This window comes from Gymnoscopelus braueri (genome assembly GCF_963280865.1).
Source record: "Gymnoscopelus braueri genome assembly, chromosome: 7".
NCBI lineage: Eukaryota > Metazoa > Chordata > Actinopteri > Myctophiformes > Myctophidae > Gymnoscopelus > Gymnoscopelus braueri.
This window is the reverse complement of record NC_137608.1, coordinates 10,953,051-10,967,306: the sequence shown is the minus strand read 5'-3', so window position 1 is coordinate 10,967,306 and position 14,256 is coordinate 10,953,051. Positions and strand designations below refer to the sequence as shown.

Below are 14,256 nucleotides of genomic sequence, written 5' to 3'. Positions count from 1 at the left end.
GTTGCTGTGTCGGGTGTAAACCTCATATATCCAAAATTGTAACTTTACAGGATTCAAATTCAAAAACAGCAAAGTAGCAGATCTACAAGCTCGAAACACGTTGCTTCGCGCCGCGTTTCGAGCTTGTAGATCTGCTACTTTGATGCTGTAGTATGATCAAGTAGGTTAATTTACGAAAAAACACAAAAAGTTAAAATATGGAGATAAGAGGTTTCTGCCCGACAACAACTAAATGAAAGCAGCATGCATCAGATGGGTGTGGGTGTGTTTTTATGTATTTATGCCACCATATGGCTGCAGTAATTGAGGGATATTAGAAAGTTGTGAGTGTTCCAGGAAACATCCTAATTGTGGAAAAGCCTTTACTGTTGCAAAGCAGAGTTCGCTTATTATACACTGTTCCTTTAGACAGCTGCCAATGTCGTTAGTGCTACAGGTGTGTGTGTGTGTGTGTGTGTGTGTGTGTGTGTGTGTGTGTGTGTGTGTGTGTGTGTGTGTGTGTGTGTGTGTGTGTGTGTGTGTGTGTGTGTGTGTGTGTGCGTGCGTGCGTGCGTGTATGTGTGCGTGCGTGCGTGCGTGTATGTGTGTGTGCTGTGCTGTGCGTGTGTGTGAGAGAGAATGTTGAACAGTGCATTTCTATAGCACCTTAGAGGAGTAGTTCGTTATTTTCAATCAATTACGCACCCCATGAAGCCTTGAAATCATGGAGATATATATATTTCTTTACGCATTCCTGAGCCATTAATTAGATGACCAGGTCATTGGTCAATAGGAGACTCGGTAGGAGACTCCGCTATCTTTCATTTCCCAAGCGGTCGTTGTGCCGCTCTGCCTCTACTGCGTGTGTGTGCGTCTCACTTCCCTCAACATTACACACCACACGCACACTGGCACACGTTGCATATGAAGACTGCACACACAAACATAATATGCACCCATACAGGTGCATACAAATCTATTCATGCAAATAGTTATTTATACACACATACACTGGGCAGTGCTCACATACAGTACACCTATGTATAGTATGAACAATACTACGATTACCAATAGACGGACGGACGGATGCAGGGAAAGAAGAAAGGGAGAGGAGAAGAACCGACGGTACATCCCTCTATATCACATATTAGAACACATTGGGGAAGATGATTTCTAGGGGCTCCACTGTCGGACTGAAGAATGGGACATGGCCTAGCTTTGTCCAGAGTCCATTCTGTATCTCTATGCTCAAAGCATGCACTGACACAGTTTAAAGCATCTTTCGAAAGCCAACATTGCTAGAACATTTCCAGGTTTGAATCCGGTGTGTGACAAGGTGCAAGCAGACCCCGCGACCATCTTCCACGTGTTCTGGTCATGTCCAGCACTTTTTTCTGGTCATATTTCTTTGACTCCGTTTCTAGGGCTTATGGCTGGAATGATGTAGAAAGTTGTCGCTTTCTCATCATTGTTGGCTAGACGCCTAATCCTATTTAAGTGGAAGGACACCTCCATCTGCATAATCAGTTGATTATAGATGTGGTGCAGAAAATCAAAGTTTAAAAAAATCTAAGGCTGGACAGAGATGGAGAGATGCAAAACAGAAGGAAGAAAGAAACTTAGTCGGGTGAAAGGGTTTTTTGAAAGAGGGAGTGTGTGAAAACAACTCAAAAGCAACTCACAAAGCCTTAACGAGAAGCTAATTAGAGCGCTCAGATGTTCCCTCTCCTGTAGGAGAGTGACTCATACAGCGTGGACACGCACTCACCTGCTGTTCCTCGATCTGAGGCCAACATAAACCCACGTACACGACCACGGAAATTATTCTTGGTCGCACGTTAACAAAAATAGCCGATCTACAAGCTGAGCTACATGAGTTTTTTTGTGTGATTAACTCTTCATGCACTGGCTCTTCGACACATACAATGTGCTCGGCAGAGCACAGACCACCGGTCCCCCAATAACATGACCTCAATTTACAATTTACAATTGAGGCGCTGATGTCCTCTTATGTGTGACTTTGTGAGTTCAGAGAAAAACGGCGGTGAACCCTGAACCTTTCAGCAATGCATTCTGGGATAGGTGTTAAAATATCACAGATCACAGAAGTGAAGCTTTCAGGCCTGTTTATCACTCAATAAGCCACATCTTTTTTTTTTCTTCATTTTTTGTATACATTTTTGTTGATATATGTAATTTAAAAAAATTAAAAAAATTATGCAGGATGAATTAAACAAGTAAAGAACTTGTAAGATAAATGAAATCAATAACATGTAATGTAATGTACGAACCTGCAATAAAGTATTTTAAAAAATAAAAAAAATAAGCCACATCTTGAAACCAATATGTGCACAACCTGCACAACCAATATGTGCAATATACCAAATTGTACGTCTGCTATTGTTGAAAAATCGTTAAAGTGTTTGAAACATTTATAATATATATATATATATATATATATATATATATATATATATATATATATATATATATATATATATATATATATATATATATATATATAAAAACACAAATCTTCTCTTCTGGGGGTCCCTGGGACAAAACATTTTCAGATGGGCGGGGCTGCGGCCAAATGTATATCGATTTGTGGGTACCTTGACATGAAAAAGTTTGAGAATCATTGCATTGTGCGACTGTATCGCTTGCCAAAAATAACACCTTTTCAACTTTTTCTTACGTGAAAAAATCAATTCCTTCTGGCGAGGAATGTTGCTGTTCAAGGAAGTATAAATAACAGCTTTTCTCTTTATGTTAAATCAATGTGGAAGTATACAGTACACTGGGGACAGTTTTGTGGTTAGGACTTAATCTGACAACAACCCCAAACCACGGTGACCTCGTCTCAACCTCCGTCTCACTTCAAAACCTCTGTGTGTGTGTGTGTGTGTGTGTGTGTGTGTGTGTGTGTGTGTGTGTGTGTGTGTGTGTGTGTGTGTGTGTGTGTGTGTGTGTGTGTGTGTGTGTGTGTGTGTGTGTGTGTGTGTGTGTGTGTGTGTGTGTGTGTGTTTGTTTTGCAGGCTTGCAGAGCCCAGCAAGGTGGTGTCAGGTAGCTGAAGAACAGGCAGGGAGGCCCAGAAAAACAGACACAATCGCACGGTAAAAATGCTTGAGTATTCAATTCAACTCTAGTTAAAATAAACATATTTAAGCTTCTGAACTTCTGCTACTTTGACCACTTTAAATAGCCTATCTACAAAGCTGAGAGCTTGTAGATAGGCTATTTTCGCTGCACAACATGCTTCCAGGCTAGCTTCTATGGAATCCAAATAACAATGAAATCAGTCGTGGCGACTGAGAACTTTAATCCATGCACGTGCGCTCGCTCGCTCACTCACTCACTCACTCACACACACACACACACACTCACACACACACACACACACACACACACACACACACACACACACACACACACACACACACACACACACACACACACACACACACACACACACACACACACACACACACACACACACACACCAGTGAGTACCAGTGGTGGTGGCCCACACACAGCGGCTGCCTGTGGGCACAAACTGTGGCCCATGGTGCTGCCAGTCACGGGACTGGCACTAATGCAGGCTTTGCTTTGTCATTGGAGGGCCTTGACATCGCAGCACCAATCTAAGCCTGCAGGATTCCCACCAATGGCCATGGATTAAGGGCCCACCCATGACACTGGATGGACCAGAGCAGTGTGGCCCCGGGACTACTCTACTACGTGGGTGGGCCTGGGGTGAGAGGGTGAACCGGACAAAATGGTAAGAGGGAGAATGTCAAGGACCCCCAAATTGATACATGTATTTGGCCGTGGTGGACCCCCATCTCAAAATGTGTTGTTCCAGGGACCATCAGAAGCAAAGATTGGAGTTACATGTTCGCTTTAAAAATATATATATTCAAAGATTTGCACAAATTGTCATGATTTCTCAAAAATAGCAGATCTACAAGCTCATAGTGCGGCACCGAGTGCCGAGCTATGAGCTTGTATATCTGCTATTTTTGAATAGCCTTCTCTTCTGGAACCTCCCAGAAGAGAAGAATTGTGTTAAACAAAATTCTACATTATTCAAAATGTTCCGAACATTTTAGAGATAAAAAAAAAATGGCAGATGTATACAAGCTCTCAGCGCGGCACAAAGTGAGGACCCCTGGGGGTCCCCGGACCCCACTTTGATAACCACAGCTATACAGAATGGTGAGAGGGTGAACTGAACAGGAGCTATAAATACGGTATGTGTTGCTACTCTGTGACTTTCACAGCATACTGTCCAAAATTGTGTTTGATTTTTGTAAACAGCTCTGCGTGTGTGTGTGTGTGTGTGTGTGTGTGTGTGTGTGTGATCAGAATCAGATGGGTTGCATAATTAGATCCAGCGCTTTGTGGAGCAGGTCAGGACTGGAGTGACGGAGAGGTTTTTGGAGAGAGTTCCGCTAGGCTAAGGTAAAAATAGCCTGGCAGCCGTGGGCCGCTGTGTGGAGGATTAGCTGTGTGGTGTAAACAACTGCTATACAGGCCACACACACACACACACACACACACACACACACACACACACACACACACACACACACACACACACACACACACACACACACACACACACACACACACACACACACACACACACACACACACACACACACACCCCCCCCCCCCCCATACTAAATGACAGGGAGTGTGTTTGGTGGGGACAGTGTGTGTGTGTGTGTGTGTGTGTGTGTGTGTGTGTGTGTGTGTGTGTGTGTGTGTGTGTGTGTGTGTGTGTGTGTGTGTGTGTGTGTGTGTGTGTGTGTGTGTGTGTGTGTGTGTGTGTGTGTTACATTGTAATGTGTCTGTCATTCTCTGCTATGTGAAACATACTAGAGGTTACAGAACACAAAGCTGCTCTGTGGGTTACAGTATTTTCAGCTCTATATGAATACATTAAGCTCTATATGCAACCTTTCTATTGTTCTCTGGGAGGGATGGTTGTGAATATGCTACACCAGGGGTCTCCCAACTTTAGGGACCCCCTTTAGCTGAGAAAGAGATGAAGCAGGGACCCCCCCACTACATATCTCTCTCTAATAATACAATCGCCTTAAAGGCGAGGGGCGGAGTTTGGTATATTATCGTTTTCTCTGCTACTGTATGTTGCAGATATGTTCTAGCAGACCACCTGTCCAATTCACGCCACATTTGGCCGAAAAATCGATTATTCGTTGTTATCAATGTTTTGTTTGGGCCATATTTTGCCTCAGTAGCGCATTTCTTCTATCCTTCGTCTTCATGTAGTTTCCTCCACACTGCATGCCTTAAAGGGATACTTCACTTTAGGGCCGGGGACACATTTAAAAAAAATATTAAAAATAAATGAAAAAAGTTATGGAAAATTCATGGCCCCCTCACGCATTAGAGTGTCCTACTAATGTGTGAGGGGGCCATGAATTTTCCATAACTTTTTTCATTTATTTTTAATATTTTTTTTAAATGTGTCCCCGGCCCGAGAGTGAAGTATCCCTTTAACGGCACTTTGCTGCATCCCACAGGTAGGGAGTATAACGCAGTTTGTAGCTATTATCTTCTCAGTGCAAATTATATTTTCGCTCAGTAGCGCACCACTCTCCACCTGAAACACTGCCCTTCCGCACTAGCCTGATTATCAGCTTGAAACTGCGTGGAGCTTCAGTCTGACATTGGCTGCAGTGTCCGCGATTACCAGGGGGAGGGGATTCAAATTTTCCTAAACCAATCACAAGAGATCCACGGATCCGCCTACATCTGACGTCATCGCACAGCTTTTTTTAGCAGATATTCGCTGATTGGCTTGTCGTTAGACCCACCCCCACCTCCGACTCTGATTTGACAGGTTTTTCTTCGACCGTGAAAAGCCAGGCTCGAGTTGCCGTGCCGAACGTTGCGAAGTTCGCTTGAGCCTATTTAGCACCGTCCAAGTTATGTACCGCACAGAATCGTATATCATGTTGTGGGGGGTGTGTGTTTGCCCCCACTTGCCAGGCTCTCCCCTGCGTAGCACAGAGAAGTTACTGAGGCTGGGTGGGAAAACGTGGGTCGTCCCCAGAATAGGGATGCAAGGATTCAAGTGGCTAATGTAAATCAAATCAAAAAGATTTGGTATTAACTCTGTAGCAACTCTGAGGAGAACTCCCTTGTTGAAGACCCTGCCTGTTGTTAAGGTAGAGTGTTATGGTGAGGTGTGTGTGGGACGGTACCTGTGCTGTTGGCGCGCCCGCGGTAGATGTCATCGTAACACTTCCACTGCTGGGTGACCTGGTACGCGTGTATGAAGACCACCAGGACCCCCACCAGGCAGATGAGAGGGACCAGCACGGCCGTGCACAGAGCTGCATAGATGTTGGGGATGAAGCACCTGTAGGACAGAACAAGACAGAACAGCAATGCTGGTCAGTCGGCTCTCTAGGGTGTCTGTTCAAGTTCAAGTGAAGACATTTTTAATGCCACCTACAATTCAAGACCAAACTTTGTAACGAAAAAAATCAATCTATGTTCCATTGCTCTTCTGAGAATTACAGGACACAGGTTTTTATGCATGACAACATCATATTGTGATAAGGATTCTGGAATTTCCCCCAGGATCAATAAAACATATTTCTATCTACCTTCTATCTATTTAAGTCAAGGGGTTTGTGTTCTACGTGTGAGGTAGACAATCATCCACTCTCTCTCTCTCTGTCTGTCTGTCTGTCTGTCTGTCTGTCTGTCTGTCTGTCTGTCTGTCTGTCTGTCTGTCTGTCTGTCTGTCTGTCTGTCTGTCTGTCTGTCTGTCTGTCTGTCTGTCTGTCTGTCTGTCTGTCTGTCTCTCTCTGCACTCTGTCTGTCTGTCTGTCTGTCTGTCTGTCTCTCTCTGCACTCTTTCTGTCTGTCTGTCTGTCTCTCTCTGCACTCTCTCTGTCTGTCTGTCTGTCTGTCTGTCTGTCTGTCTCTGCACTCTCTCTCTCTCCTCCCCCCACCCTCTTTCTCGTCTCCCTCCAGTGTAGAAATGAAGCAAGAGGCCTTAACAACAGTAACCGTAAAAGAAAAAAGTAGTGAGGAGATTGCGGTTGAGAGGAGAAAAAAAGGGTTGAGAAACAGGAGGATAAAGTTGTTTCAACAAAAACCGAATGACGTAAGCCTGCTGTTCCCGTCCGGCCCCACAAGTTAAGCCGTGTGAGTGTGTGTGAGTGTGTGTGTGTGTGTGTGAGAGAGAGTGCATGCGTGTGTGAGTGAGAGCATGCGTGCGTGCGTGCGTGCGTGCGTGCGTGCGTGCGTGCGTGCGTGCGTGCGTGCGTGCGTGCGTGCGTGCGTGCGTGCGTGCGTGCGTGCGTGCGTGCGTGCGTGCGTGCGTGCGTGCGTGCGTGCGTGCGTGCGTGCGTGTGTGAGAGCGAGCGTGCGTGAGCGCGTGCTGGCGTGCGTGCGTGCGAACGGGAAGGGATTCAGAGAACGTATTACACAGTCTTTTTAAGTCTGTATTCCGGCTAAGACCTCGTTGCCTCAACTTTCAATAACAGGATCATGCTAGCTGATACCCATGAGCCTTCCTGAAAGCCTCTCGACCTGCTTTTCACTTTTCACTGCATTTCCCCGTTTCCTGCGGAGAGGAAAACATGCTCTTATAAGTCTGCTAAAAAACAAGGTCAGCATGGGGGGGAGGCGGGGGGGAGGTGGGCGTGAGGGGTCAATCTAAGAGCCCCAAAGGCGCTTAAAAAGGTTTTTCCTTCCTTTCACCGAGAACAACAGGACAAACAAACACAGAGCTTCATGGGTGTGTGTCTGTGTGTGATTTGTGTGGAGCGGTTACGTGACTATACGTCTGCTGAGTGTTACGTTTTAACCCATTAAGACCGGGAACGCATTTTGTTAAATATTTAGTTCCAGGAACCCCCAGAAGCAAAGATTTGAGTTACAAATGTCCGCCAAAAAAAATATTTGCACAACTTTTCATGATTTTTCAACAATCAACAATCTACAAGCTCATAGCATGGTGCCGCGCTATGAGCTTGTATATTTGCCATTTTTGAACAGCCCAACGAAATCTAAAAATGACACACAGATGCGTTCCCGGTCTTAAAGAGCTAAACTGTCCCCCCAGGGCCGGCTGCCAGGAACTTTGAAAAAGCAACAACTGCTGCTATGCTGGCCCACGGGACAAGAGAATCGTCGGGTTAATACGTACTGTAGATAAATACTGTGCACTGAGGGGGGTGTGTGTGTGTGTGTGTGTGTGTGTGTGTGTGTGTGTGTGTGTGCGTCTGTGGACGGCCAAGCAGTTACCGAGGTACTGCTCATTATCAGCTATTATAGGAAGCCGCTCAATTTGGAGGAGGTGTCGTTTCCGTTGTTATCCATGATTTATGTCTGCTTGTGTCTGACAAGTATGTCAACTGTATTGTACGTAACAATGTTCTGCCGTTTAGGGACATTGTAACTGGCTGTTTTCCTATTGTCTGACTGCACTTGCACTTGCAGTGTTTATGTCCTTTGTACAAGGCATTCGTGAACTTCTGTTTATGTGGACATAAATAAATATTTCAAATGTGTATGTGTGTGTGTGTGTGTGTGCGCGAGCGCGGGTGCACATTTGTTACTATACTTATGAGGACCTAATGTCCCCACAAATGTAGTCAGATTTGAGAATTAGACATTGTGTGAGGGCATTTTTCCAAGTTCTTACAAGATTATTATTTTTTTTGGGGCGGGGTTTACAATTAGGAATTGATTGATTGATTGATTGATTGAATACGTTATTAGTCAGAAATGTAAACAGCACGTGACATTAAGGCTAAAAGGATAACACAAAAAAGTCCTGGGGACTTGTTTCCATTGTGGTCCTATGTATTCAATTCATCAACATAGCATACAAAATGAACACAATAATACATGTCATCAAGAAAAATACAAGCAATATATGTACAAAAGAGATGGGTTAATGGATGGTGTCAGGTGGAGCCTTCTATCGGAGAGTTACGTCAACTAGGCGGCAGAAACAGTGCCGGTCACGTGGTTCATGTAAACTCGAAATGGTGACACAACACTCATAGATTCGAGTGCATTCCGTAAACGTCCGGTTCAGGGCTTTGTCACTATTCAGCCAATAGAACGCTCTGTAGAAGACTGGCCCGATGAAGTGAACGGAGGTGACGCAACTTTCCTTATATGGCTCTGGTGTCAGGGCATTCCACGTTGTGGTGGCACAGTAGTAAAACGAGAACTTTCCCATGTTCGTTCTAAATTTGGGTGGTATGGGATTCAGACGGAAAAGATTTAGGTTAGGGGGTTAGGATTAGGATTACAAACATAAGTTTAGGAGGTCAGAGCTGGCGTTATGCCTGAGTGCCGGTGTCGTGTCGTGCACCGAAAATAGCCGATCTACAGTACAAGCCCACACGTTGTGGGCTTGTAGATTATATGCATACTGTAGATGTGTGTGTGTGTGTGTGTGTGTCCATGTTTGTCCGAGGCTGTGTGGATACAGTATGTTCCCTGCGCCAAACATGTGTAAGTGGATATGGGCGTGCATGTTCTCATGTTCTCAACCACTTAAGCCCTATGTATGCTATGCTGTACTTTAACCAACCATATAGTGTCACTTGAATCTTTTGTTGCCTAACAACATAAATCCTGGCACAAAATCTTTTCAGATGGGGGTCCACGGCCAAATACATACATTTGGGCGTCCTTGACATGAAAAGGTTTGTGGGTTTGTGGTTGAGAGTTCATTGAAGTCTTGTTTTGTATTCTGGGTCGTCTTTTAAATTGTAATCTATACAGTCATATATTTGTATTTCATTTATTTGCTCTGTGTCAATGTGTTAATGTTTTTCATATTTTAGGCAAAGCACTTTGAATTGCCTCGTTGTTGAATTTTGCTACTGTATAATACAAGTGCACTTGCCTTGTAACATGACCCAGAGCGAAAATACCAGTCTACCGTACGTGCATCCATGGGCACGCACATGCGCACACGCGCACACACACACACACACACACACACACACACACACACACACACACACACACACACACACACACACACACACACACACACACACACACACACACACACACACACACACACACACACACACACACACGGCATTTCCAGTGCCAAATACCAAGAGTGTGTGTGCCATCCTCTGACCTAAAACACATACTGTACTACTGTATATAAATAAATACACTATGCTCTCTATGAGGGCAATCCCTACACTAATGATCCTAGCGTGTGTGTGTGTGTGTGTGTGTGTGTGTGTGTGTGTGTGTGTGTGTGTGTGTGTGTGTGTGTGTGTGTGTGTGTGTGTGTGTGTGTGTGTGTGTGTTAGCGTGTGTGTGTGTGTGTGTGTGTGTGTGTGTGTGTGTGTGTGTGTGTGTGTGTGTGTGTGTGTGTGTGTGTGTGTGTGTGTGTGTGTGTGTGTGTGTGTGTAAGGTGGTGCTCTGTATAGGAGTTCCAGGAGCTCCAGACCCCAAAGATATTACTGACTACTGCTGCCAATCTAAAAGGAAAGAGGACCGCGTGAGAGAATGCGTGGAACACTTTAAATGCCACTCTGACGCTTGACAGTCACAATGATACATCTGTGCCAAATACAGGCCTGTTTCGTAACTTTTGATTTATTCGTTGTGTAACATTATTTCCAATTCAACAATGACTCAATTCAAAGGAGCTTTATTGGCATGACTCAGAGTGTGAATGTGTCTGTCATAAGGATAAGGATAATTCCTTTTAACAGGTCGTTCATGAAAGTCCTTGCGGTCTTGTTTCCAATGAGAACCTGTGAGCAATTGGGGTTAAGAGTCTTGCTCAGGGACAAATTTCATATCATCGGCGCATATGCTGGGATAGCCTGGAATCGAACCTGGGGCAACCAGGGCCTCTGGTTCCCTAGGCGGGCTCACTAACCACTCAGCTATGGCCGCCCCGAATCACACACTCACTATAGCTGTGAGGGAATCCGTCAAAAATCATGAAGATTGTGCACTTGGTATGGGCACAACGTTTTCAAAAACCATCGCAATCGACTTGGGCTAACCCCCTAGTGGTCGGTTTGCAATAATTCCAATATTAGATAGGTCAGTATATGGTTGAAACCCCAAATAATTGATAGAAAAGATTCTGTTACTATTGGGCATGCTAAATATCATACCAAAAATGTAAGAAAATCTAACTTCTGGAAAGGCATCATTTTCAAGATGGCGTCCGCGATGGCTGCTGGGAGCTTAAAATCTGTGTTTTTGTGTCAAAACCTCGGTTTCAGGGCTCAAGGAATGTGACTGAATCAGTAATATTACTATCAGTTAATTATTTATTGCCAAATCCACAAAGTCCGAAGGTTTTATTTAGCAGATTAGCTCAAGATTTAGTCTTCAACATAGAAATCTCCCTATGAATAATAGGGAGTGAATGAATGACTTGCAGACAGCCTAGTATTTCTATACTATGACTGGTCTCTCTGTCTCTGTCTTTTTAGTCTGTCAATTGAGACTGTCTCTGCATGTTTAGTTTTTTTTTAGCACTTCTGCACTTTATTCTCTTATTTTCCCCTTTTCTTATTGTCTTTTTCCGTTTAGACTGTATACGAACATCCTTTTCTTGCGTTTCCTTCCTTTGCCTTAACGCTCTGTGTCTTAATGTCTTAATTTGTCAATGTTTAGCCTAATGTTTTGTGCAAAGCACTTTGAAATGCCATGTTATTGTTCCATTAAATTCCCATCATTCCCATTCCCATCATTTGTTTTCTCCAGGTCCATCATTAGACAAAACTGAATGAGAGGTGTTTGTGTGTGTGTGTGTGTGTGTGTGTGTGTGTGTGTGTGTGTGTGTGTGTGTGTGTGTGTGTGTGTGTGTGTGTGTGTGTGTGTGTGTGTGTGTGTGTGTGTGTGTGTGTGTGTGTGTGTTGTGTGTGTGTGGGAAAATCAACATCCTCACACAATCTCCGTTTCAGCCAAACACACTACTATCACAAACAACTCCAATGTGACCGCGTATCCTTTTTCACAAGCTGGGTTTGGCACACCAACACACACTGCCTATGCGGACATGAACCCGGTGGCATTGATTCACATCCAGGAATAATTGGTGCGTGCTAGCCAAAATAAAATGTGCGGTATGTCAAATAAAGGATTGCATCATGTGGTCTTGGGGCGAGGGTAAACATGTGGTAATGTGGGTATTACTATTTGTCCCGCCGTGGCCTTGAGGAGAGGAGGAGAAGGAAAGAATCCCAGGTCGTCAAAGGATACGCCAAAAGGAGGAGAAGGAAAGAATCCCAGGTCGTCAAAGGATACGCCAAACCCCAGGGAGGTCCCGGAGCGGGACTTGAGAAAACATTACACCCACAGTGGTGGAAAAAGTACACTAATTGTTTTTACTTAAGTATAAAAGTATCAATACTGCAATGTAGAAATACTCTGTTCACAACGCAATTCGTTGTGAGCTTGTAGATTGGCTATTTTCAAATAGCCTAAGTATCCATAGTAATAATAATCAAAATCTACAAAGTAACTAGTAACTAAAGTTGTCAAATAATTGTGGTGGAGTAAAAAGTACAATATTTGCCTCTGAGATTAAATGGAGTAGAAGTAAAAGTATTGAAATTTGGAAATACTCCAGTAAAGTAACAATTCCTCAAAAGTGTACTTAACTACAGCACTTAAGTAAATGTACTTAGTTACATTACACCACTGATTACACCTGATTCATGCTTTGGTTTTGCGCACCGGAAATAGCCGATCTACAAGCTCAAAACGTGTCACGATGCGAGGTTATGAGAGCTTGTATTGTAGGTCGTCTATTTTCGGTGCATGTGACACGAAGTATAAATCAGGAATTGCAAAGATGTTCCCCGTTTAGATTTACAGTTTTCTCTGCTGTCACTGGGAATAGAGTTGTGGCTCCAACGAGGGGTTTCCTGACAGACACACCACACTGCAGGGAATTCTAACTGAAGGCGTGTGTGGAGATAAATTCCTGACCGTTCAAGGACAGGATTTTCTTTAGAGAAGGGGATTTCAGGGGCATCATAGAGACACACGGGGACTACAAATTTCACGCCCACTTTTGAGACAGCGCCGCTACTCGAGGTCCGTTAGAACGATGAACTGCAGCTGCCAATGCATTCCCTATGAGAGGATATGAAAGTTAGCCTACTTTTAAAATTATCCTGCATTAACTGAAGACGATATTGATTTAAATAAAAATATGTTTCCAAATGTATGGAGTGTCTTTGTCAACATATCTTCTTGTTTTCTTAATAGTTGATGTGTTTCACATTTAATTTGCCACTTTAACGAGTTACCCATAATGTTAACACAGCAGAGGGTAGACAGCAGACAGACAAGTTGTCGCATTTCAGTGACATCACTGTCTTTACGAGCGCCGAGCGCCGACCAGTGGCGTACCCACTGTAGAGGCAGGAGAGGCGGTCGCCTGCCCAACTAAGATCTCGCCTCCCCTAAAAAAAGAAAAATAACCCGAAAATGTGTTATTGCGTGCTTAATGTCCTCAAAGTCACGCATCCAACAAGCTTTGAACTGAGCAGATTGTTCCAGAGATAATGACCAAAACCTATTGAAAACGGCCACTTTCGCCAGTTTTCTGGGTATTGAAAACCTCAAGGGATGCGTCCGTGACGTATATACCATGCAACCACTTAAACTCTAGATCTCCGATGCTAGCGGTTTTGACATACTGATGGAGTATATTATAGTATATTGTGGGTAGTATATCGAGATGAAAGATATGGGACATTAAAAAGGACAAATTAAACAAATGGGACAGATTATTAGAACACAAAAAAAATCGCTACAGCCTCAGTAGTTAACCAGTGAAATGACGGTATTTTACAATGCCTCTCATAGAGATTGCATTGAGAGCTGCAGTTCATCGTTCTAACGGACCCCGAGTGTCAAAAGTGGGCGTGGATTTGTAGGCCTTCCGCTTCCGGCCGTGTGTCTCTATTGTGGCTTGTTGTGCGGAATGACATGGGCTTGAATCTGGTGATATGGGTTTGAATGGTGACATGGGCAGTGGTGTAAAGTAACTAAGTACATTTACTCAAATACTGTACTTAAGTACAGTTTTGAGGTACTTTTACTTTACTGGAGTATTTCCAATTTGCAGTACTTTTACTTCTACTCCACTACATCTCAAAGGCAAATATTGTACTTGTACTCCACTACAATTATTTGAAAACTTTAGTTACTAATTACTTTGTAGATTTTGATTATTTTTACAAAACACACATTAACCACATCAG

The 14,256-nt window shown here is 43.8% G+C and overlaps 1 protein-coding gene across 1 annotated transcript in view; it reads right to left on the bottom strand.

Moving 5' to 3' along the window:
- Positions 1 to 14,256, bottom strand: part of adgrv1 (adhesion G protein-coupled receptor V1) — a gene marked incomplete at its 5' end in the record, with an annotated part of 266,650 nt that overhangs the window by 47,476 nt on the left and 204,918 nt on the right. The window contains one exon of the mRNA XM_080433472.1: positions 6,217 to 6,374. Coding sequence (XP_080289598.1) covers positions 6,217 to 6,374 — 158 coding nt within the window. The remainder of the gene's footprint in view (positions 1 to 6,216; positions 6,375 to 14,256) is intronic.